The sequence below is a fragment of the Neoarius graeffei genome, chromosome 12 (genome assembly GCF_027579695.1).
Source record: "Neoarius graeffei isolate fNeoGra1 chromosome 12, fNeoGra1.pri, whole genome shotgun sequence".
NCBI classification, from domain to species: domain Eukaryota; kingdom Metazoa; phylum Chordata; class Actinopteri; order Siluriformes; family Ariidae; genus Neoarius; species Neoarius graeffei.
In genome coordinates, this window is record NC_083580.1 from 72,603,622 (window position 1) to 72,629,564 (window position 25,943).

Sequence of the window (25,943 nt, forward strand, 5' to 3'; positions counted from 1 at the left end):
TAGAGAAATATGCAAAAACTGGCATGCATGTGTCACATTTTGTTGGAAATTATATTTATATAAAAAATGTATGTTATCTTTTTTTATACACACACACACACCTTGTAAAATAACTATAAAACAAATACATTTGATTATTTAATATACATTAGTTCACCATGGTATGAGAGCACATCCTTGTTTAACCTGCCAGATCCAGTTTAATAAGAGTTACAGACACATTGTAACCTGAGACACGGGGGTTTAGCTATACATTATATCTGGTTTAGTTTTATAATACAAAGCTATAAGTTAGTTAAAATAATAATAATAATAATAATGCAAATTAATTTTACATTCATAAATCAGACTAAAAAAAATAACCAATCTTCAGGACTGAATATTCAGTCTAGTCATTTATTTGTTGTCCTATTATGATTCCAGCTAAAATGTTTAACCATTTGAGGTGTTGAGTAAATACATCTGAAGGACAAATACTTCGATATCTCATTACATTAACTCTTTATCAAGCTCGATAATACTTTACTAGTCTGAAGGTCTGATGAGGTACACCAGTGCCCATGCTACCATCACCACCATCCTCATGTTGCTCTATTAAATGGTGTACTATTTAAAAATTAAAAAAAAAAAACTTACACTATTAAAGGAACAGTCCACCGTACTTCCATAATGAAATATGCTCTTATCTGAATTGAGACGAGCTGCTCCATACCTCTCCGAGCTTTGCGCGACCTCCCAGTCAGTCAGACGCGCTGTCACTCCTGTTAGCAATGTAGCTAGGCTCAGCATGGCCAATGGTATTTTTTGGGGCTGTAGTTAGATGCGACCAAACTCTTCCACGTTTTTCCTGTTTACATAGGTTTATATGACCAGTGACATGAAACAAGTTCAGTTACACAAATTGAAACGTAGCGATTTTCTATGCTATGGAAAGTCCGCGCTATAATGACAGGCGTACTAACACCTTCTGCGTGCTTCGACAGCGCATTGATACAGAGCTCAGTATCAATGCGCTGTCGAAGCGCGCAGGTGTTAGTACGCCTGTCATTATAGTGCGGACTTTCCATAGCATAGAAAATCGCTACGTTTCAATTTGTGTAACTGAACTTGTTTCATATCACTGGTCATATAAACCTATGTAAACAGGAAAAACGCGGAAGAGTTTGGTCGCATCTAACTACAGCCCCAAAAAATACCATTGGCCATGCTGAGCCTAGCTACATTGCTAACAGGAGTGACAGCGCGTCTGACTGACTGGGAGGTTGCGCAAAGCTCGGAGAGGTACGGAGCAGCTCGTCTCAATTCAGATAAGAGCATATTTCATTATGGAAGTACGGTGGACTGTTCCTTTAAAGCCCGTATCGTAAAATTGTAAAGGGAAGATGATAAATAAATTAGGATAAATATAAACCTGCAGCATGTTAGTACATATCTTAAGTATATATATATATATATGAGTGATTCCACGCTTATGGGTACTGAAATGGGGACATGAACTTATTTTTAAAAATTCACCTAAAACCATTTTTTTTTACCATCAGGTCACAAAATATGTAATCTTTAATGAATGATATGTTAAAAGATAACTTTAATTTTCTGAGATGTAATAAAAACATTTATATGCCAAAGTCAGAACGTAACAGAAGTGTTGTGGACATATATATTCTCAATTTTAACAATGTAGAATTACTTTTTGAAACATAGGAAGGTGATGTTTTAGCAAATATAATTAATAAACATGTGTAGTAGAATAAACATACACATTCTTTCAATAAGATTAACATGGTATATAGCTAGATTGTAATTAATTTGTAACAGACGCGAGATGGACAATCGTAACAGAAGTAATGTAACAGACATCATTTTGGAACTCACAGGCTTGACTTTGGCATATAAATATGTTTTTATTACATCTCAGAAAATTAAAGTCATCTTTTAACATATCATTCATTAAAGAGTACATGTTTTGTGACCTGATGGTAAAAAAAGAAATGGTTTTAGGTGAATAAGTTCATGTCCCCATTTCAGTACCCATAAGCATGGAATCTCATTATATATATATATCTCCATTAATAATTATACACAGTTTAAAAAAAATTTAAACACACATTCAGACTTTACTTTGTATAGCTTTCGGAGACATTCAGTCCATTTCAAGACCATCCATAACCAAGAACATACACAGTGTGTTCTGTCTACAAGAAAAAGATCAGATTTATGAAAAGGGTAAAGTCTGCCTGAAACGCATGTAAATACTGTGCTGCAGCAATTGCAGGTTTTGATGTCGATTTAAGTGTTGACCACAATTTAAAGATGGATAGCTCATCTTATTTTTTTTTCTATTATGCTTCACTTAGCCAAAGCTGAGTTTCTAATCTTTCAACCCAATCCAGATTCTTTTAATTCAAGTTGCTAAAATATTATACACATTAAACGCAAACTGATGGGGATTAAAGAAAAAATATATTTTAACTAGACTTAAAATAAAAAAATAAGTCTCTAAATTTACCAGTGCTTGCTTCCTATTAAAAAAATACTTTTAGGAGTGTTAATAGAACTGGTTAATGTGTGAAAAACACCGCTGCAACAGTTTGGCCAAATGATTTTAAGAAACAGTTAGTATTGACCATGTGACAGGAGGAGTTATTGCATCACAAGTTCCAAGTCAGTCGCATTATAATATGCAAATACAGGCCACATGACATCAGTTTACTAGTGAAAGGGGTATTAAAGCTGACAATTTACTTAAGTAATTGCAAAACTTAAGTAATTGATAACTTAGTGATTAGATGTTCTCATACCAAAGCTGATATTTGTAACAGCACATCTTGAAGCATTTGACAAATTGCTGACAATCTCCCAAAAATTGTTAGACTTGCTGTGTCAAAACACAACCATGCCAGCTCAGTACATTTATTTAAAAAAAAAAAAAAAAAAAAAAAGAGCCCAGCTCATCTCCAAAGACTGCGCCGAGGATTGCATTATGGGAAAATTTGCAACCATAAGAACTCTAATATATAATTGGCAGAAAACTCAACAGATTCTTCAGCCAGTAAATTTGAGGCAATTGATCTTCCATGCAAAAAAAAAAAAAAAAACATTATTGTATTAATAAGCTAAAATGTGTAGTGTTTCAAACAAAGAATAAATGCTCTCTCATTCAAGTTGATGGAATAATGGCCTAAGTCTTATTTTCCCCCCTTTAGTTAATTTTTGTTTACATAAACACAGTCACTAAATGTTACCGTCTGCTGTACTTATTCTCTTTCAAATCATACAGGCCATGATGAAGTCCAGTAGCTATTAACAAAAATAGATGTTAACAGGATGTGGTTGCTGTTGCATTTTAGGACAAAAAAAAAAAAATTTCTTGCTGTTGTTCTACACATGGTATTTTTACCTTGTCACTGCAACCTGTATCCCCCGACCCCACGATTTTCTCCAGAATTCCTCCTCCATCATACCACCCCCAGGGAGTGAAGGCTCTCATGTGCTTCCTCCGAGACATGTGAAGCCAGCCGACCATAACCTTTCAAACTGTGGCTCTTGCTGCTTCACGGGGCTGAGTAACGCACTCGAAAGAGAGTGCTATCCGCCCCCTTCTGCATACGAGCTTCCAGATTCCAGAAACAGTATGCAAGTAGATACATTTGTAACTCACTTCCATTAAAGAGTGATAAATTTCACGTCACAGAAACCCTCAGCCTGAAACCCTAGCAGATAAACGATCAATACAAACAGCGCCAAGGGACTAGAGACAGAGTGTGTAATCAGTCAAGTACAGACAAGATGACGTTAACTTTAACCATATAACATTAGACATTACCAAGACAACAGAAGAAAAAACACTAAAAAATAAAAATAAAAAATACCAAAAACATCCGATTTTTATTACTTTATTTGTTTTTATCCAAGTTCCATTCTTAGCATTTTGTTCTTGGAATTAAGGTGTCTATCGGGTTCCAATGGTAACCTGCCACACTCTGATGAGGTTGTCAGTGTAGCCAGCAAACAGAGTCTGAGAAAGAACAAATATGAAACATTATGCTTAATACAGGTGCTCAGGAGCTCACCCGGCTGCTGCATTTACATGTCACATCTAACAACCCATTGACTGAAAAGACAAGAATGTCTTACACAAACACGCGCGTGCACACTCACACACTCACTCTCTCTCACACACACACACACGACAAACCTGAAGCAGAGTCTACTTTCTTACCTGTCCATCAGCAGACCAGGCCAGGGAAGTGCACTGCGGCGGCTCGGCCTTGCTGCTGGTGCTGATCACCTCCTGCCTCAGCTCATCAACAATGATTTTACCCTCCAGATCCTGCAGAGAAAGCAGCAACACCAACACAGCTCAGAAAGGGAGAGAGACGCTGATGAACAGAGTTGGTAATGACAACAGCTGAGCTCATGGAGTATAGACTGAGGCCCTGTCCACACGGCAATGGATTCAGGTGACTCCGATACAACTGCTTATCGTTTAGGCCTGGCGTCCACACGGCACCGGCGTTTTGGGTGCCCAAAACGCAATCTTTTTGAGAACGGGTTCCAGAGTGGAAAGATCTGGCAACGTTGCTGTTGCGAAGTCGTCTGGATGAGTAGAACGGATTTGTTTACGATGACGTCACAACCACATGACTGTGAGTGCTTCACGCTGGGTAGAAGTGTAACGAACTCGATGCAAGTTGTCAACAAATCCTATAACTTGGTTCATGAAACGCGCTTACAAAATATTTTCACTGTGAATATTTATTGTGTAATGGTGCAAAGTGAGAGAGAGAGAGAAAATAGCCCCTAGGGCAGAGTCAATCCCGCCAGCAAAAATAGGGGAAAAAAAGGAGCGATCTCACCTCTTCAGATGTTGGTTTAAGTCCTACAATACATTCCTCAAAAAGGGCGTAGAACAACAAATTAATCCATCAACGTGTAGCATTCAATTTATTCCGGACTATTAAAGACGCCGCCTTCCGCGTAGAATCATACATCATCCTCGCCGCCATATTGGATAGGTCAAAGCGGAGAATAAAGATGCCTCATTCATGTGCTGCGTTTAACTGTACTAACAGGTTTACTGTCCAAACGAGATCACATGGGATTACCTTTCACAGGTGAGACTGGAAAAATACTTTTCATTGTATTTGGTCATTATAATGTAATTTTACGAACAGATTTTTCTGACTTTGTGGCTAATATGAAGTCTCGCGCATAATAGTGTATGCGCATGCGTCCTTACTTCTTCTATTGTTCTGGTGTCTCCGAAGGGACCGTCTTACAGCGCCCCTAGAGGTGTGGCATGTGTATTGCATCGTTTTCAGCAAGCGTTGCGTTGCCATATGGACCTGATATTTTACTGATCGTTGCCCATTTGGACACGATATATTTTTAAATAACATCTCGTTGCCGTTGTCGTGTGGATGTAGCCTGATAAAGGGATGGTAAAGAAAATAATGATGCAAGCAAACAGTAATTATAGCACTCTGTATACGTCATTAGTCAAAGTGTGAAAATCGTCACTGCAGTGGTTTTGTTGTACCTATTTAAGAAACAGGGCTGAAAGTATTTTTGATAAGTTGAAAATCTGAGTTATACAGACTGTGCATATTACAGGAGCGTTTATGAAACCTTATGACACCATACGTAGTCTTAGTACTACTTGACCTATCTGCCACGTTCGATACCATTGACCACACCCTCCTTTTACAAAGATTACAGAATCGATATGGGATTACTGACCAAGAGGTTTCAATCGTACCTGACTAACAAAGAACAGTTAGTTGTGATCAGAAATGCCGTCTCTTCTAGTAAGACCTTGCAGTATGGTGTGCCCCAGGGTTCAGTTCTTGGACCACTTCTGTTCGCTCTTTATTTTGCGCCTCTGGAAGCTCCGATTAGGGCGCATGGCACTGACTGTATGACGTATGCAGATGATACACAACTATGCGTCACCATTGATTCAGCTAGGAACTGTTTTGCCGAAATAGCAAAACTAGAGCTCCGTGTTAAGGATATACTTATCTGGTGCACTGCAAACAAACTGGTATGTAACACTAGCAAGACTGAGATTGTCCATCTCTCGTCTAGGTTTAAACAGTGTGAGCTTATACCTAGTATTTCTTTTTTTTTTTAATTTTTTTTTAAGATTATTTTTTTGGGCTTTTTCCACCTTTATTAGATAGGACAGTGTAGACAGGAAATGAGCGGGAGAGAGACGGGGAGGGATCGGGAAATGACCTCGGGTTGGAATCGAACCCGGGTCCCCGGATTTATGGTATGGTGCCTTATCCACCTGAGCCACGACGCCCCCAATACCTAGTATTTCTATTAGTGACACTGCTATTGTACCAGTCCCTGTCGCCCGCGATCGAGGCATTGCTTTGGATAGCCACTTAAGGATGCACTCACATATCAATAATATCTGCGAATCTGCATCTTTTGCGATATGAAACCTTGGCCGAATACGCAAATATTTAAACAAGGATGATTGTGAGAAGCTAGTACATGCCTTCGTTACATCCTGCCTAGACTTCTGCAATAGCATTCAATTTGGTCTTCCAGACTCTGATCTCTCTAAATTCCAGCAACTGCTGCTTGGCTTGTTTCAAAATCAAAGAAATCTGATCATATCACACCTGTCTTGCAAAAACTCCACTGGCTTCCAATTAAATTTTGAAATCAACTCAAAGTTTTGCTATTGACTTACAAGGCACTAAACAACATGCATCCTGATTACATTTCTAGCCTACTCCATCCCTACAAGCCTGCTCGCACTCTCAGATCCTCTAACCAGAACCTATTAGCCATACCTAAAGTAAAACACTGTAAGCTATGGTGACAGAGCTTTTTCCATCTGTGCTCCAAAACTGTGGAACTCTCTGCCTTTCCATGTCAGCAATGCTGAGAATATTAACGTGTTTAAATCTAAAACTTAAGACTTATTTTAATCAGTTCTTGCATTAAATTGTGTGTATTTGTTCCGTTTATTAAATTTTTAGTTCTATAAACTTGTAAGAGCATTGAGCTTAGATAACGCTCCTAAAACATATATTATTATTATTATTATTATATGGAAAGGGAGTGAGAGCAAGCAGGCTTGGGTTTTTAATCAGGGTTTCCGCAGAAATCAGCAAATCTAATTTAATGCTTTTTAATGCCATCAACAACCCATGACAATCCACGGATATACATGTATAGTAAAGAGGGGGGGGGGAACCCTCTGGAAACTCCTAATTTGTTGTAAAGTGCCTTGAGCTAAATGTATTTTACAATTTGGCGCTATACAAATAAAACTGAATTGAAAAATTTAAAAGTCTGAAGCGTAGTATATGCAACTAGATAGAACTCGACGCCAACAGCGTCGATGGGGATGCCTCCGCCTGGTAGACTACACGCCTTATTGAAGTTGTGATTTGGGGATGGACATTTGACCTCACAGTAATCTTGACCTGGTGAAATTACTTGTATCAGCCTTGGAGATATTGTGTTCAGAAGGCTTTCGGACAGACACTTGACCTCACAGTGACCTTGACCTTAGACCTTTTGATCTCAAAATCTAATCAGTTCATGTTTGTCCCCAAGCGCACAAATGGTGAAAGTTTGGTGAAATTCCTTTCATTAGCCTTTGAGATATCGCGTTCACAAGGTTGCGGCACAGCCGCACGGACAACCCGAAAACATAATGCCTCCTGCACCTTACGGTGGCGGAGGCATAAAAATCAAGCGCTACATAAATTACACAGAATGTGTAATTTTTGATTCCAACTTTGACTAGACATTTTTCAATTCACTGCATTTGTCCTTGCATCTCTTCCTTCAAGTATTAGATTTTGTAATCAATCATCGACCAGCCTCTCAAAATCGAACGTGGACGTCTAGTTGGTTGTTTTTTTGCTGACTGGTTGAAACTTTCATCAAACATCAGTACAAATGGTCCTGTATTGCTAACTGCAGAAATCAGTTCATTTTTGAAGTGTGGGGCAAGTCCAAACTTTAAAACGTAGCTGGTTTTGTCCTTTCCACAGGTGAAAGATTTGGCCATTTCTGAAGTCGGAAACATCGCCTGGAACATCTGAGAAACACCTTCGTTGGATGCGTACGAGTAGTGCCACACAGCAGTGTTCAGGCACCAGAGCACTTCCGCCTGCAGCGTCGCATTCGATCCAAATGATGCTCGAAGGTCGCTCAATTTTCCGACGGTAGCGGCTCTGCTGGAAGTGGTGGTCATTACAGCAGCAGTTGTGTTGTTTGTGGTGGTCGGAGTAGTTGCTGAAGATGTTACTTTGCTGGTCATGGAAAAGTAACTAGACACAGTTAACTGCTGCCTGCCTTTTACAGCTGATTTGTGGCTATCGGACTGCATGAGAGATTTAACGGTGTTGACACCCATTGTACCTTTTTTTTTTTAAACAAAACACTGCAAAATCCTTCTCCATTTTGACCACCAACAGGCTGCAACCATGTCCTGAATTCTTCATTTTCCAGCCACTTTTGCAGGAATTTGCATTTCCCCCGATTTCTTCTCTGCTCCAAGTTTTCCTCCTCCTGGTCCAGCCCGCTACATTCGGCGTTACGGCAATTCTGCACGGAATATACCCTATGTACTCAAAATAAATATATTTTTATTCGAACGTATGGAGGGAATTTAAATGGAAGGTAATCGTGAGGTTCTTTCGGACACCTGAAATTATGGCTAAATTTAGCACTACACGCTCAAATAAATGCTGGAGAAACTGTGGCCCACACATTGGCAATCAGATCCACACACTTTGGTTATGGACCCTTTTCACGTGACGTCACGACAAACGCGGTCACCATTTTGGACATGAACTACCAGTAGTCTACCACAGCCAACAACGAGGAATGACGGCGACGCATCGAAAGGAATATAGCCATCAAAGAAAGTTTTTACTTTCAGCAAGACTTCCATCATGCCATTATATTGTTGTGCACCTGGATGTAGTAACCATCAACACACAAGGCAAGATTTATCATTTTATCGGATCCCGACAGATGCTGACCGACGGAGAAGATGGATGGTCTCTAAAATAGTGGCAAAATGATGTTTATTGACATAGCAATCGTGTGTAACGGGAAGCATTTGCATATCCGAAGTGTCGTGTTTACATCAAAGATAAAATAAACCGATATGACAACGACTGCTGCTGCCAGGTTGGGGACACAAACTAGTAGAAAGGAAGTGTGCCAACAGACTTCCTTTGTGGTCGATTCTGCTTTAAGGTAAGATGCATTTAATTATTCGTCTGCTGTGGGTTTGGAATCGGTAGCCTGACCGATTCGTTCATGTTTGTGGTGCCATTTGTTTGTTGACGCGTGTTGAAATGGAAGATTGGTTGTTGACATGATTTCCAGTGATGCTTTGGTGCTGCTGTGGATCAGATGTCTTGAGTAGCCCGACTGTTTTTTTTTTCTTGCGTGTGGTATCATTGTTGACGCGAGGTTGTTTTTTGAACATGCCAATGCGGACACGATTTCCCCTGATGAGTTACCATATGACTTCAGACGCGATGCGTGTGTGGAGGTGTGGAGTCCACGTGATATGTGCGTAAGATAGGCTTCTCATGTGTTTGGAGATCCGCGCTCTGAGACGAGGCAAGCACCCCCCCCCCCCCCCCCCCCCCAGGGAAAAAAAGGGACCCCCCGAAAATATCGCCATAGTTCGAACACTGGGTTGGAGAAAGTAATGGCAAATAGTGAGTGCACAAACCATAGAAGGTAAACTGTACACAGCGCCAGGGCAGTGTGATGGTATGTCTACTTTTAGATTGTGTTAGCTTATCAATGAACACACTCGTCACTCGACGAGTTTCACGTCTTTACGACGGATACTTAAACGCGTGTTAGGTATTATTGTTGCAGTCTAAGCAGTCATTGTAGCAGCTAGATGAGCAAGAACCGAAAGGGTCTGTGCCATAAACCGTTATTTCTTCATGTCCAAAATGGCGGTCGCGTTTACGAAGGTCACGCGAGTGAAAAGGGTCTATACCCGAAACTGAAAACGTTCTGGGAGGAAGTGTTTGAAACGCTTAATAAAGTATTTGGTGGAAATATTACAATGGACCCGATGGTGGCTCTACTAGGTCTATTATCAAGAGGCATCGAAGGAAGAGCCAAAAAACATCTTTTCCAGATACTGCTAGCAACAGCAATTAAATGCATTACAGTAAGGTGGTTGAAGCCTGACCCTCCAACATACAATATGTGGACAGAAAAAATAAAGGAAATATATCAAATGGAACAAATAACACATTCCCCGAGACTTCAAAAAGACATTCACTAGAAGGTGGATCCCTACCATGGGTATACTGTTATAGTGTGGAACCCATACAATATGAATCCAATCTGTATTATTAATCTTATTTTTTATTCTATTTTGTTTTATATTTTTCTTTCTGGCATTATAGTCTCCGTCTCCCTTGTTGCATCATAGTTGTTACCATGTGTATTGAAGAACTTGAAAAAACAGCAGTTATGATGAATATGATTTTGTATATATGATTTTAGGGCGGCACGGTGGTGTAGTGGTTAGCGCTGTCGCCTCACAGCAAGAAGGTCCTGGGTTCGAGCCCCGTGGCCAGCGAGGGCCTTTCTGTGCGGAGTTTGCATGTTCTCCCCGTGTCCGCGTGGGTTTCCTCCGGGTGCTCCGGTTTCCCCCACAGTCCAAAGACATGCAGGTTAGGTTAACTGGTGACTCTAAATTGACCGTAGGTGTGAATGTGAGTGTGAATGGTTGTCTGTGTCTATGTGTCAGCCCTGTGATGACCTGGCGACTTGTCCAGGGTGTACCCCGCCTTTCGCCCGTAGTCAGCTGAGATAGGCTCTAGCTTGCCTGCGACCCTGTAGAAGGATAAAGCGGCTTGAGATAATGAGATGAGATATATGATTTTAAATGAAATTGAAATAAAAACTAAGTAAAAAAAAAAAAAAAAAGAATATTTTTCTTGAAAACTACCGAAAGAATTTTTAATGCTACTGGAAATCAAATTTAATGTTTTTTAAACACCATTTAACACCTTAATTTTTGCATAATACACTTAATGACTTTTAATGCCCCACGGAAATCCAATTAATATTAAAAACTCCAACATTTCTGTGTCTTGTCGGCTACTTGAGGTTTTTCATGGAACTGTCACAACAATTAACTCATTTCCAACGTTTGTATGTATGTAGGAATCATTAGATCAATAAAAACATGTCTTCCACATAAATTTCTGAAGTTTTATTCTGAGCTTTCGGATCTACGGTCCATTATCGGGGAATGCGTATTTACAAACGTCAACAAACTAGTTTAATCAAAAATAACTACTAAACTGTTACGATGGGTTATGTGCTTGTAAAATAAAATAACTTACAAGAAACACTGAACTGAGGGGAAAAAAAAGAACAAATAAGTAAATGCTACGAGAAACTAAAACCCTTACATAACTTTCAGGTATTAATTGATTAATAATTAACTATCACTTAGCAATTCACTTATTATTCAATATCGAATATACGTTCACAAATCAATTCACTATAAAGTTTTAAATTCCTGACTGTCTGTCCTGTACTACTTCAGCGAAGCCTGCAAGATTGTTCTGTTGCATTAAAATGCAACTCAATCGATAGCATGATCTCTAAAGTCTTCACGTGCGGTCAAGGATGTGCTACTCTGCAGACTCGTCTCCAGCTCTTAGGACACACCGATTTGAACACTAAACACACCTGATCCAGCTCATCAGCTAATTTTCTTCACAAATCAAGCCAAGAGCACGAGGACAAGTGAAGCGCTCGGATTGCTCATTAGTCAGGCCCTCAATCTGGAACTGTGGAACCTTGTTACGTTACATTACAGGCATTTAGCAGACGTTCTTCTCCAGCCATTTCTGCTGGTCCAGGGCTTCTTCCCTGGTCGTGAACTTTCTCCTGTGGTGTTATCCATCATGCTACGCTGATTAAATTTGCACATGTTCATGCTGTTTCGATCTCCAGTCTACCCAGACAGAGGTCTCTTCCCAGACGTGTAGCCCAAGAGCATTAGCTCAAAATTGAGTCCAACCCGGAACAAATTAGTAACAAGCTGAATTTTTCAGAATATGTTCAGAATACCCTTAGGAATAACATACTAAAAGTCCCCAGGAATCCACCTTGTGCTCTCTGAGAAATTCAAGATGGCGTCCAAAATGGCCGCCGATTGGAGATTTTTCAATATCTCAGGGATAAAACGTAATATAAATGCAATTAAAATGTTAAATTATAGGTTCTCTCATACAAGCAATGCAAATTCACCATTGTCACACTGTTAAAATTAAAATTAACCAAGATTACAAGGTCATTAATGTGGAAATTACATGGAATTTGATGGTTGACATGATTGACAGATTAGCTTAGCAGGCTACCTACATACATGAACATAATGTAAGACAACAATTAGGCATCAATTTCCTTAATATTTAGTGCATCTTTAAGCTTTGATAAAATCTTAAAGGGAAATTAAATTTGAGAACTCTATCTTCTAAAACTACAACGGCAAGCTGTTTCAGTACACTTCTTCAACATTCCGGCGACTTTCATGACAAAAAGGTCTGCCTCAATAAAAGCTCTTGCTTATAAACAATGAGTAGACTTAAACACTTCTCAGTGCCTCAGTTGTAATGCTTGGACCTTTGTTGTACCATCAATGAAGTAGGGAATTTATTCAAGCTTGTTTAAGGGTGGAAAAAAATTAATCTTTGAGTTTCTAGCGCCAGTCTTTACTACTAGCAATGCCAGTGTGTTCGGACAAAAAAATGACTAAACTCAGCATGACCTTTTAACATGCCATTTTTCATTTTACACCACCAATTTACTTTAATTAATATTAATGAAAATAAGTGCTCCAACCCCTAGTAATTGTGTTTGTTGTTTTGTGAACAGAATAGGATGATACGGAGTGAACGAGTAACCAATGGATCCACACTATACACAAATATACTGTTATAATAATGTGTATATTGTTATTATATAATGTTAATACTAGGGCTGTAACGATATGCGTATCGAAATCGAGATACGCAGAGCCATGATCCGTATCGCGATACAAGAAGGCAGAATCGCGGTACACCCTTTCAAACTTCTCCTCAGCCCAAAAACAGAGGCGCTTCCAAACTTCAATTTACGAATACTTTACTTTTTATTTAAATTACATTTTAAACTTACTTAAATTACTTTTATTTTTTTATATCTATTAGTAAGTCATTTTTTCGCCGACCTGCGACAATCTTCTGCGAGTCACACAACGTCCACACTCGCCACTGGCAGAGCATTCATTTCTTTTAAGCGGTCGCCATTCTGGTTGCGACGTGGGGAGCGAATCTGTAAACAAGCAGCTCATTGGCTGGCTAGGTGTGCCACAAGCCAATCACAATCACTTGACCGGAAAGGCATGCAGTGTTGCCAGATTGGGCAGGTTTAGGTGCTTTTTGGCTGGTTTTGAACATATTTTGGGGTGGAAAACGTTAGCAATATCTGGCAACACTGAAGGCATGTCTGCTGGGGCGGAAGCCTTCTGCGGCAGTTACATTTTGACACGCGAGCAATGTTTCGCCATAAAAATTCCGTAATTTCCATCTGTTTTCCGCGATCACAGAAAATCATTGGCCCTATGAGAGTGAGACAGTGAGAGAGCCATCCCCCCCAAAAAAAATCTTAACGGATTTACACGATTTGGAAAAATGACTTTTTCAGAACCGAAAAAAACAGAGCTTCCGGCTCAACAATATTATTTTGAGAAATAAAACAATCTTTGGATATACATTTGTTCATTTTTGCATACATATTACTCATTCTCTGCAGTGGTCTGAATTATTTGTTATTAAATAGTTAATGTAAGTAAGTAAATGTTAATAAGTCAAATTTACTACTTTTAAAAAAAACATTTAAAAAAAAAAATCGTGGGCGTATCGAATCGTGGGTCAAAAATTGCGATACGAATCGAATCGTGAGTTGGGTGTATCGTTACAGCCCTAGTTAATACACAATGTAATTAATACACACATGTCGGAATTTACTCTCCTACCCTACAAAACATATATTCTGACCTTTTAATTGCATTAATATTTTGTTTTGGGCCTGAGATATGGGCAGATCTCCATTTGGCGGCCATTTTGGACGCCATCTTGAATTTCTCAGAGAGCACAAGGGGGATTTCCGGGGACTTTTAGTATGTTATTCCTAAAGGTATTCTGAACATATTCTGAAATTTTTAGCTTGTTACTAATTTGTTACGGGTATAACTCTATTACTCCTGGGCTAGTGCTTTCTTTCATCATTCTGTTGCTCATGATTACACTGTTCAGAACCTGTAAAACCCATGTGTGTGTGAAGGTAATTTTTCACCCAATGTGCATAACTGCTGTCTGATTTAACTTCAGTTTAAGATGTTTTAATTAGAAAAAAAAAAGCCTACATACCATAAACATCTGGCGCAGGCTATGTTTCAGGTTAATTAAAAATAACTGTCCATATACGTTCGTGTTAGCCTCTTCCGGCGATACATCAGCACTCTACACTACTCCAAGCACCAAGTTTGGGAAACTCAGCATGAGGAAAACGCCAAGTGCTTCGTATTAAATTCTCAGAACCACTATTAAGTGAAAATGAAGCAGAACAGTAGCAATACCCAGATCTTGATGGAGGGCCCGGTGGCTGCGCAGAGCCAGTATCTGTTTGGGCTGAAGCAGAGAGCGTTGATGATGTCGCCACCATCCAGAGTGTACAGGTGCTTGCCTTCATTCAGATCCCACAGCATGGCCTGCCCGTCCTACACGACAAGGACACAAACGATCAGCGCAAAGGCGTATTAGTACGAATCAGTGTCACCTAACAGCGGCGTTACCTTTCCACCAGAAGCACAAAGGGACCCATCAGGGGAGACGGTGACCGTGTTCAGGAAGCCAGTGTGACCAATGTGGTTGGTCTTCAGCTTGCAGTTGGCCAGATTCCACACCTAAGGACCAAGAGGGGGGGAATAAGACACCAGGAATACACTGACATTTAAATGCAATTTCTAAGAGATTTTATATGTTGTCCTTTTTCAGACTCGACAAGGGCTGCACCAGTGTCAATCATTTTCCAGTCCTGATCTGGGACCACGAATCAGAATGAAACTAAAAAATGACCAGCGGTTTGTTGGAGAACTCATGAGCACACATGAATGAGAAAGACCAACAGTGTAATAAAGGTTCAACAACGACCCTTCATAAAAAATAGATGATCAAAGTTACCATAAACACGAGCTCACCTTGACCAGCTTGTCCCAGCCGCAGGAGACAATGATGGGATTGCTGCTGTTGGGTGAGAAGCGCACGCAGGATACCCACTCAGTGTGACCTTCATCCTATAAACACACACACTGAGCTCTGAACAATTGGCACTTCTTGTCTACTCCATAACAGTGTACACCTAATAACTAACCAGAATATTATTAGTGCAAAATAGTGGAAGTGGGTGGGGCTTAAAGCAGGCTTGATGACCCAGACTCGTGCATTAACTGCATTCGGACTTGTAAATTGGAGACGAGGACTCGGATTTTTTCTTTATTTTTTATAACATGCCATAATAATTGGGCATAAGATATTTATAGCTACGTTAATTTTTGTACTAATTTCATGTAAGAGTGTCACACCTGCGCGCCTTGACAGACTCTTGGGCGCGCTCCGGACAGCGCGCACGCCAAGCAGACTTTCGCGTGCACCGTAAACAACTCGCACCTGTACAGGATTAAGGCGCAATCAGCATGCCTATATAAAAACTGTGAAAACACACCAACTTCACGAAGTATTGAGTTGAGTTGCTGACACATTATCGAGCCTTATTTCCTTGTTCGGTTTCCTGATCCCCGATTTCCTGTTTCTCGTCTTTGATTCTGCCGAGTCTACGATAGCCTGCTTGTGCCTCGCTCGACCTATCGTCCGTTTCACCTGCTGTTCTGGACTGTTTACCGTCTTCACTTGTATTAATAAACACACCTTCTGCACTTACATCCGTCTCCCAACCATCTCTGACAGAATATTTCACACTCCCTGACAAAGAGAAGCACATTCACCTGTTCATACGTCATGTTCAGGAACAGACTGATGTTAATGGTGCTAAAACAGCCACCGTCAAATGGTGCGGTTGGGAGTTTTGTTCTTGGACTCAACTCGAAATTTTGACTTGGACTCGAACACTGGGGAGTCGAGACTGGACTCGGACTCGAGGTTTAGTGACTCGACTACAACACTGTCTGAAAGGACGTGTCAGCTAATATCAGAAAACACCTATGGACCCTTTTCACGTGACGTCATGACAAACGCGGCCGCCATTTTGGACATGTACTACCAGTAGTTTACCACAGCCAACACTGAGGAACGGCAGCAAAGAAAGTGTTTATTTTCAGCAAGACTTCCATCATGCCACTATATTGTTGTGCACCTGGATGTAGTAACCATCAACAAACAAGGCAAGGGTTATCATTTTATCGGATCCCGGTAGATGTTGACCGACGGAGAAGATGGATAGCGGCATACCAACGCTTGTGTAGTGACCACTTTGTTGGAGGTAAGACGAATAAAATTAGCCAGAAAAGGCATTACATTGCTGTTAACATTCCATTCTAGTTTACTGTAATTATGATCTGGCAGCTATTTACACCGGATCCAGTGTAAATAGCTGCCGGAGCCAACGTCCGAGGTTCCGGAGCGCGCTAGCTCGCGGCCGGCCGGAGCGCGCTCCGGCAAGCTCGGACGTTGGCTCCGGCAGCTATTTACACTGGATCCGGTGTAAATGGCTGCCAGATCATAATTACAGTAAACTAGTAAATACAGTTTTCTGCATCTCGCTCCTTTTTCTTTTATGTTTGTCGCCTTCCTCGCATTCAAACCGATTCGAGCCGAAGTCCACTACATGTCCAAAATGGCAGTCGCGTTTACGAAGGTCACGTGACTGAAAAGGGTCTATACTATGGTCACATTCCAGATTCGTGTTGGTTGGCTCATCTGCTGTTTTTATAACGGTGGTAACTCAGAGTACCGGCATACTCCACAATATCAATAAGCAGAGCTGTTACACAAAATGTGGTTGGCAGGTCTGCCCAAGAGGGTGCATCAGTTGCCCTCGGATAGATTAGGGATAAAATTAGCTCATGTTTTAAGTCGTTAAAATTCTGTAAAGCCGCTTTGCGACAATGTTGATTGTTAAAAGCGCTATACAAATAAACTTGACTTGACTTTCATAAAATCTGATGCATTTTTGTTTGGGTGTTCCTTTTCACCAATAAAGACATCCTGTAAAATTTTTTGACCATATTCAAAAGTCTAATGGTGGCACCATGAGGTTCATTTTTTTTTTTTGCCAAAAAACGCTTATTTTATGTTTTCGCGTAAGGTTTGAATCACAATGTTGGACTCCGTTTATTGATGTCTTGTGAGCCAGAGATCATGTTAAGAACCTTTGCAAGGGATTGAGAAGCATTAATGGGATTCATAATACATTTGTATTGTTTAAAAGTAGTTGAACAATGATTCAATGAGCAGCTAAAACTCAAACTGTGCTTGATAATATATTTAGAATATGTACTAAAAATGTGTATCTAAGATATTTGGTATACTCTATGAGGTGCCTCATGAAAAGTGATCGAAATTTTGTCATAAAAGTCACAAAATAGCAGCTTTTTCCATAACTTTGAGCTCCTGGTGCCGCCATTAAACTTTTGAATTTTGTCAAAATATTTCACCCAGTGCGTTTTCTTACCAAAAGGAACATAAAAACAAAAATGCATCACGATTGGAGGAACTTTTCATTTTTAGGGGGCAACCGATGCACCCTACTGCCCAAGTGTCAAAGACAATAATGAAAATTTGCAGTAAATTCTGGACACCTCTGGTCTAATTATTCACATTTTACAGGTTATAATACACCTGACTGAGTCTCACCTGGATGGTGTATTTGCAGACACCAAGAGTGTTCCACAGCTTGATGGTCTTGTCCCGGGAGCCAGACACAATCTGGCGGTTATCAGCAGAGAAGGCAACACTCAACACATCCTTCATGTGTCCAACAAAACGGCGGGTTGTGGTTCCCCTAGGAAAAGGGTTACAGGAGTGAAAACAGGAACACATCCTAAGTCACTAACTGATCAAAGCTTAGGAAATGATATACCGGTGCCATCACCCCAGCCAACGCCACCACTGACTTCAAGCAACAATAAAAATTTACTCCAAATGATGCACTGGAAGCCACCTGTTAAGCACTGTACAAACATAAATCATGCACCTGCTTCACATCATTACAGACTGAGGCTGCATCCGAATTCTCAGCATGTACTAACGACAGTTAAATACCTACTGCCCGACCGTAACTGAAATACATTCTACGAGTATATGAGCAAGCACTAAGGACCTGAATGTTCACAGATGTCGTATACCCATATATTACACAGACACGAGTCTTTTACTGGGAAATACGCCACTTGTATTGTTCATACAAGCTCCAGCCGGGACATGGAGAACCAAAACCATGACATAAATCTCTCCAAGTCACTCGTGAAGAAATTGATGAATTGTTTTGATAAATTTGGGTACTTTGTTTTTCAATGCGTCATTATAAGAAAGAAAAATTAAAGTTTATCTTCTCATGTTGAAAAATTCCCATATTTCATACAAACTACGTACATCACGGATCTGAGTGACGTATTTCCTGATATTTCAATCCGATGATGTCACTCAGTGTTTTCCTACTGACTGGACGTATGTTGTCAAAATGTCAAACTGGTTCAAAATGAAAATTCATTTGATTAACTTGTGTATTATTATTATTATTATTATTTTTTTTTTTGGGGGGGAGGTGTCCATATAATATAAAGGGCATTACATGGTGGTGCGAAGATATGAAATTCATCATTTTGTGTTGAAAATATTTTCACCACTCGGAGATAAACTTCACATCTTTGCGCAACCGTGTAACATCCTTTATGCATACCACAAAATGTAAAAAATTTTATATATATTTTTTTTTCACGGTCCAAATCCTGCGCTCTGATTGGCTGGCGAGCGGGTCCGTATCTACGGACCCCGGTTACGGACCTCTGGCGACTCGCTTGCTCACAACAACAAACATAGTAGCAATTTTTGTCAACATTTATTTCCACATTTCTCAGGAGAATAGCATTAATTTTACAGCATGGATAGCGATAACGACTGTTCACAGCGAAAGCGAGTTTTACTACCCTGAGGAAGAAGAAATAAAAGAAAACATTTCAGGAGAAAGCTAAAAACCTCTAACTGTTGCTAATGCCGAGCAAAAACATGGCTGAATCCTGAATGACTCGATTTTGTATAAATAGGGGACTACATAGGCCGCAAAATGTAGTTTTTTTCCTGCCATCGAAGTGCACTTGTATACCGAGGAGGAAGCCGTTTGCATTACAGCCGTGAATGAGGATTCAAAATGGCGGCTCGGCTCGGTTTTCCCTTTCGGGCGCTCTCGTTTTCTGTTAGAATTTGGTAAAGAAAAAATAAATATATTATTTACCAGCTTAAGGTCAGTCCGTATGGTGAAATACCATGACCTCGGCCTTGAATACTGACCTCGGCTCAGAGGGCCTCGCTCAGTACTTTCAAGACTTCGGTCACGGTATTTCACCATACGGACCTTCCAGCTGGTAAATATCATATGTATATTTCTGCAATGACAAGCCTTTCAACAATTCCTGATACATTTGTACACGGCTGCAAAAATCTGCTTTGCTTCAGACCGCCATGTTTTTTTCCCCATTTTTTCTGGGAGAATTCTTCTTCTTTGTTTATTCTGAGGCTTCAGCTGAATTATGGGATACCGTCGTGTCGTCATTGGCTGTCCATCGCTAGCGATGACAACCGCTTCATTCGGATGCACAGAAACACAGATGGGCTACGAGGCCCACACCAGAGCGGCAGAGTTGCCCGCACCGTATCATAGTGTGCCTTAACGTAGTACATCATCCAGGAACCCTCTGATGACTATTAAACGCCTCCTGAGTATTTGGCCACCCTACATACTGCTTTTTGTGTGCTAATAGTACGGAAATATACATATTGGGATGCAACCTTACTCAATTTAACGAAACTGGGGTGGGTTTCCCAGAAGCCTCTTAACGCTAAGAGCATCTTAACTAGGAGAGTGTGTGTTCATTGTGATGCTTGCTCTACCATTTAACGACGATGCTTTTGGGAAACCCACCCCTGTTCATTTTAAATAGTCCTACCAAACCAAATAATGCGCTCTCAGGCAAGTGAGTAATAATTTATGCCTGAAGATACAAAACTGGGCACTAACCCTGTGTCTGAAATCGCTCCCTACTCCCTATATGTGACCCCTCACCAAATCCAGGGACACATGTCGGCCGAAACGAATCCGGGATAATCGCAAAAGAAGCATTTTTTTTTCGAAACTTGTGATTTTTGTTTTTTTCCATTATGTGCAAGTTGAGATCTTGAAGAATGCAATCAGTATTTCGGATAATAGATTGTTTTGTTGGAAAAGCATACATTTTTTGTTGCAAATTGTCTCGTTTTTGTCAGGACTGTAGCCTGCTGGGGGGTGTGGGTAAATTACCATATGGGCCATTCACATGATGAGTCTTTTGTTTTTTTTTCGCGAATCAGCTGTATGATACGGGCTGAGCGCATGGCTACTTGACTGCATACAGGCGTGTGATTTCACTATGGAATGAGTTACTAAACAGAGCGCAGAGGAGCTGAAACACCGCGAAGCAAACAGACACTCGGTATTTACATCGGAGATCACCATTTCTAGCAAAAAAAAACGCAACCTCGTTTTCCAGATTGAATGGAATACTTGAATGATCGGATGATACACGGACCGTTCTAGGATTACATTCCATCGGAGGCATTGGTGTGTGCAAGGCGCCGTTTCTCTTTCTGATGGGGTGAGTTTATTAATCTAAGGCTGTGTGGTTATTTTTGCATGTAACGGAGAGTGTTGTGGTTTGGTTAAGCCTAGGTCACAACCGGACGTACGATTTTTTGGCTGTGCGATTTTTGGCGTTTCCCAAATCGCTGCGTTTTTTTTTTTGTTCACGGAGAAAGACGCGCGTTGGCCGTAAGTTTGTCTTGCAACCTGAAAAAACGTAAGCGCCCATAGAGTTTGTTTGACATGACAAAGAACCTCTGCGGCCGGTCTGCGGCTCGAAAATCAGCACATCACACGCGCGCCCTCGTGCGTTTCATGCGTGCTCTCCGTGCGTTTCTTGCGTGTAGACCGGCCGTAGGAGCACGTACCGTACGGCCGGTTGTGACCGAGGCTTTACATGAAACTAGTGTTGTGTTAGTTGCGTCATCATCGTGCTATCTTTCTTCCTTACGGTGTGAGTAATTTTTCAACCACAAAACGTTAAAGTATACTTTAGGACTTATTTTTGTACTTCATAATTGTTTTGGGCATGGAAGGAAAATTGACGTGGTGATCTTTGTTTACATGAAAGTAGCATCGTGCTAGCTAGTAGGGGGTAGGGCTTTCCTTAATATCATGCAAATGAGCACCATTATGTGCCCGCCCTACACCCAGAGTAGCTGAGATGGAAAACTTTGAGGGCGATTTTCTCCCTTTTCTGTTTTAAGAAGTATACACTTTCAAAAGGCCACACATTCTTCAAATATTGTCAGATCTCCACATGGAAGGCATCATTGGAAAGCTTAGAAACTGTACTTTCTGAATCTGTCAATAACTCAAAATGCCCCCGGGCAGACATGTGTCCCTGGATTCTGTTTTCTGACACATATAGGGCACGATATAGTGAGGACGCCATTTTGTAGCGCTGTCCGAATGCATAGTGAGGATTATTGCACCCTATATAGTGCACTCAAAGCATCCTACGAAAAGTAGTGTACAACCAACCGATGGTCACTAACCAAGCAATATACAGTATCCCATCATGCATTGCGGTTGCGCTGAAAATCAAATCAAAAGTCTAAAATTTGATTTAATAAAAGGCAGCAGGAAAGAAGAAAAAGTATTCAGACTTGATTTAAAAAAAAAAGAAAAACGCAGGTACTTTGTATTGATTAATGTGAGAAATATGCTCAATATAATATGGATTTATGACAAAATAAGCAGGCATGTATTTATTATTTTGAAAACCCAACAGCTGACTGATCTGGCACGTTTTAATTATGAGACAGTAATGAAGTAAATACCAGCGAGACGGAGTAGTGTCCGAAAGCGTCCCCCCCCCCACCATTTTACTAATGAGCTCACTATATAGTCCTGTATATAGTGAGTAGTGAACGAGTGAGCGATGTCAGACACAGGGTCAGATTCCTTTACGTTAAAGTGCATATCACAGGTAAATTCAGGAGCAAGATCAATGTAATTCTCCTATTTTATATTAAACTTTGCTCAAATATCTGTCACATTTTGCGCAATACCAGAAAAATTCAGTTGAAATCAAGCCATTTGAGGCGAATTGGTCCGCCTCTGAAAAAACTTGGCATTTGGATTTCCCAGCAAACATTGATTTTTGTGACGTCGCGTGCGGGACGCCTCCTTCTGAATCCTACATCAGCGCTGGTTTGTTTATGAGAAAACGACCTGGTGGTTTTCTGCAAATTTCTTCCAACGTTATCACGTAATTATTAAAATGGTTAACAGATGTATCGTAGGAGGGTGTCGCAACACCAATCTTGATGGGATTAGTACTCATCGTTTCCCAAAAGACCGGACAATGAGAGAGAAATGGGAGCGCTTGGTCTACACAGGCTGTGCACTGAAACCGTACAAAGGTCACACAGCCTGCTCGCGCTTCCGCAGGTAACGTCACGAATCTGGTTCCAGACTCGCTTTGTTATTTTATTATTTTTTTTTCTGCTGTAGACAGACGGCCTTGTGCAACTTTCACGTTATAGTCACCAAACACGCCTTGACTAGTCTGGTTAACACCAGACCATATCACAAGTGAAATATGGTCTGGAATCCGCCTATTGAATTTCTCGTAGGGGAGGTGTGGTTTACGATTGTCAACGGCCGTTTATTGGACGTTGCGAATGTCTATCATTTGGCGTATACGTAGCCCATGGCCAATCATGGCAGTTGTACCCGGTGACGTAGTTAGAGCGACGAAGAAGAGAAGGAAAGAGAAAGAGAAGGCAAAACAAAAATAGGAAAACAATGGCACCGAACGATTACTGCTTAGCCACTAAGGGGGCTAGTTGGCAAATGAGACTTTTACCAAACCCTGTCGGGAGCAAGGCAAAGGCATCTGTCTTCGTGTCAACGAAAGACTGTAACGCCAAACGCTGTTCTTTTTTTAAAACAAACTTTCGCTCTAAACTATTCAGAACAGTGTCTAAAGCTTGATCGAAAGTTTGGTTCGTAACGCTCGCCGCCATGTTAAATGTGATCCGTAAACAGTCCCAAATAAACTACAAGCTTCCGTTTGTCAAGTAGTACGCGTCACCGTCTTTCCACCCCTCCCCACTCTCTGATTGGCTCCCTAACTCAGGTGAGCCTTTAGACCAGGGGTCTTCAATCCTATCTGCAAAGGGCCGGTGTAGCTGCAGGCTTTCATTACAGCCAAATTGGAGGCTCACTTGATTGTTGACTGGAGACGAGGGTGAAATGATTAAACAAGTGAAATCAGGTGTAGCTCCTGCTTGGTTGGAATGAAAGCCTGCAGCCACACTGGCCCTTTGTGGATAGGATTGAAGACCCCTGCTTTAGACCATAGTTTCCATGCTGTCTTTTCAGATCGGAACAATTGTGCAAAGCAGCATGGGATTTCCCAGGCTACGTCTTGACTACATCTGGGGTGAAATAACTAGAGATGAGCTGTTAAGTCAGGGATGAATGTACGGTAAGCTGGACGATTTTTTTTGTTTCGATCGTTTCCTCGGTCAGACTCACGTGGTGAGATCCCAGAGACGAAGAGTGGAGTCCCATGACCCGGACAGAGCAAACTGGCCGTCTGAAGAGATGACCACATCGCTGACGAAGTGCGAGTGGCCACGCAGAGCGCGCTGAGGGACGCCGTAATTGGTCTCGTCACGCGTCAGCTTCCACATGATGATGGTCTTGTCTGCAGGATAAAAAGTGAAAAACATCTGCCTTTGGAAGTGTTATTGTTATAACCGTAAAGCATTTTTACACTGCAGTCACATGGAAGTGGAAGAATGAATGAATGAGAGAGAGAGAGAGAGAGAGGACTGTGACTGTACAGGAATGTCTTGTTGTAAAATAAGGTTAGTTTGAATAATTTTAAGGAATGCTGCAAGTCTGACATGATTAATATCATTCATTAGATTTAAAAAAAAACAAAACAAGACACGTTTTCTTGTAATAATAATAATTTAATCACTCACAGGGCCTAAGGCTTGTGTTTTTATGGCTATTTGTGAAGTTACTGATCAGAACACTGAGCTGTGCCACATAGCCGAGCCGGCACACAGAGCACAGTAATGGCGCAGACCCTCACCTCTGGACGCGGACAGAATCATGTCGGGAAACTGAGGAGTCGTGGCGATTTGGGTCACCCAACCACTGTGGCCCTTCAGGGTCCCTCTCAGAGTCATCTGCTCGGTCATTTTGGCAAACTTCTATCACTCCTTTCAGGGTCGATGGCTTTAGATTGAATCGGAGGGCTAAGCTAGCCAAACTCCTCAGTTTTTTAGGCACCGGAAAAGGACCGTCCAACACCCGGAAGTAAACCTTCAGCACGCGGGTTCGTTCTGGTGCATGCTGGGATTTGTAGTCTATTATCTCATATGCTTTTATGCTTTTATTAGGGTGCATCAGTTGCCCTCACTTTCATAAAACCTGATGCGTTTTTGTTTGGGTGTTCCTTTTCACCAATAAAGACATCCTGTAAAATATTTTGTCCATATTCAAAAGTCTAATGGTGGCACCATGAGGTTCTTTTTTTTTTTTTGCCAAAAAACGCTTATTTGATGTTTTCGCGTAAGGTTTGAATCACAATGTTGGACTCCATTTATTGATTTCTTGTGAGCCAGAGATCATGTTAAGAACCTTTGCGAGGGATTGAGAAGCATTAATGTGATTCATAATACATTTGTATTGTTTAAAAGTAGTTGAACAATGATTCAATGAACAGCTAAAACTCAAACTGTGCTTGATAATATATTTAGAATATGTACTAAAAATGTGTATCTAAGATATTTGGTATACTCTATAAGGTGCCTCATGAAAAGTGATCGAAATTTTGTCATAAAAGTCATAAAATAGCAGCTTTTTCCATAACTTTGAGCTCCTGGTGCCGCCATTAAACTTTTGAATTTTGTCAAAATATTTCACCCAATAGGGCGGCACAGTGGTGTAGTGGTTAGCGCTGTCGCCTCACAGCAAGAAGGTCCGGGTTCAAGCACCGTGGCCGGTGAGGGCCTTTCTGTGTGGAGTTTGCATGGTGTCTGTGTGGGTTTCCCCCAAAGACATGCAGGTTAGGTTAACTGGTGAGTGTGAATGGGTGTCTATTGGCCCTTTTCCACTACCCTTTTTCAGCTCGCTTCAGCCCGACACGGCTCACGTTTCGACTATCTCAGAGCAGCACGACTCAGCTCGCTTCAGCCCTGCTTAGCACCCAAAACTCGCACGGTTTTGGAGTAGGGCTGAAGCGAGCCAAACCGAGCTGAGTGAGGCTAGGGGCGTGAGGAGACACTCCCCTGTGCACTGATTGGTGAGGAGGAGTGTCCTCACATGCCCACACACGCCCCGCGAGCACGCTGGGATCTGTAAACACCGTAAACCCGGAAGAATAATAATTACGAATTACGAGAATTTCTGAAGCCTTATGCGCCTCGCCTCATCTATACGCTCTTGCCAGTATCTGTTGCCGTTGTCGGTGACAACAAGCCACAGCACCAAGACCAGCAACACTAACGACTCCATGTCCTCCATGTTTATTGTTTACTATCCGG

At 41.1% G+C, this 25,943-nt stretch overlaps 1 protein-coding gene across 1 annotated transcript; it reads right to left on the minus strand.

Moving 5' to 3' along the window:
• Positions 1-3,880: 3,880 nt before the first annotated feature.
• Positions 3,881-24,713, minus strand: LOC132895603 (small ribosomal subunit protein RACK1). Its single transcript, XM_060936368.1, has 8 exons — positions 24,488-24,713; positions 23,920-24,091; positions 17,955-18,102; positions 15,284-15,379; positions 14,879-14,989; positions 14,663-14,803; positions 4,223-4,333; positions 3,881-4,018 (listed from the first exon to the last, which is right to left on the minus strand). The coding sequence occupies exons 1-8, from the start codon at positions 24,594-24,596 to the stop codon at positions 3,953-3,955; spliced, it is 954 nt and encodes a 317-aa protein (XP_060792351.1). The 5' UTR covers positions 24,597-24,713; the 3' UTR covers positions 3,881-3,952.
• Positions 24,714-25,943: the final 1,230 nt, after the last annotated feature.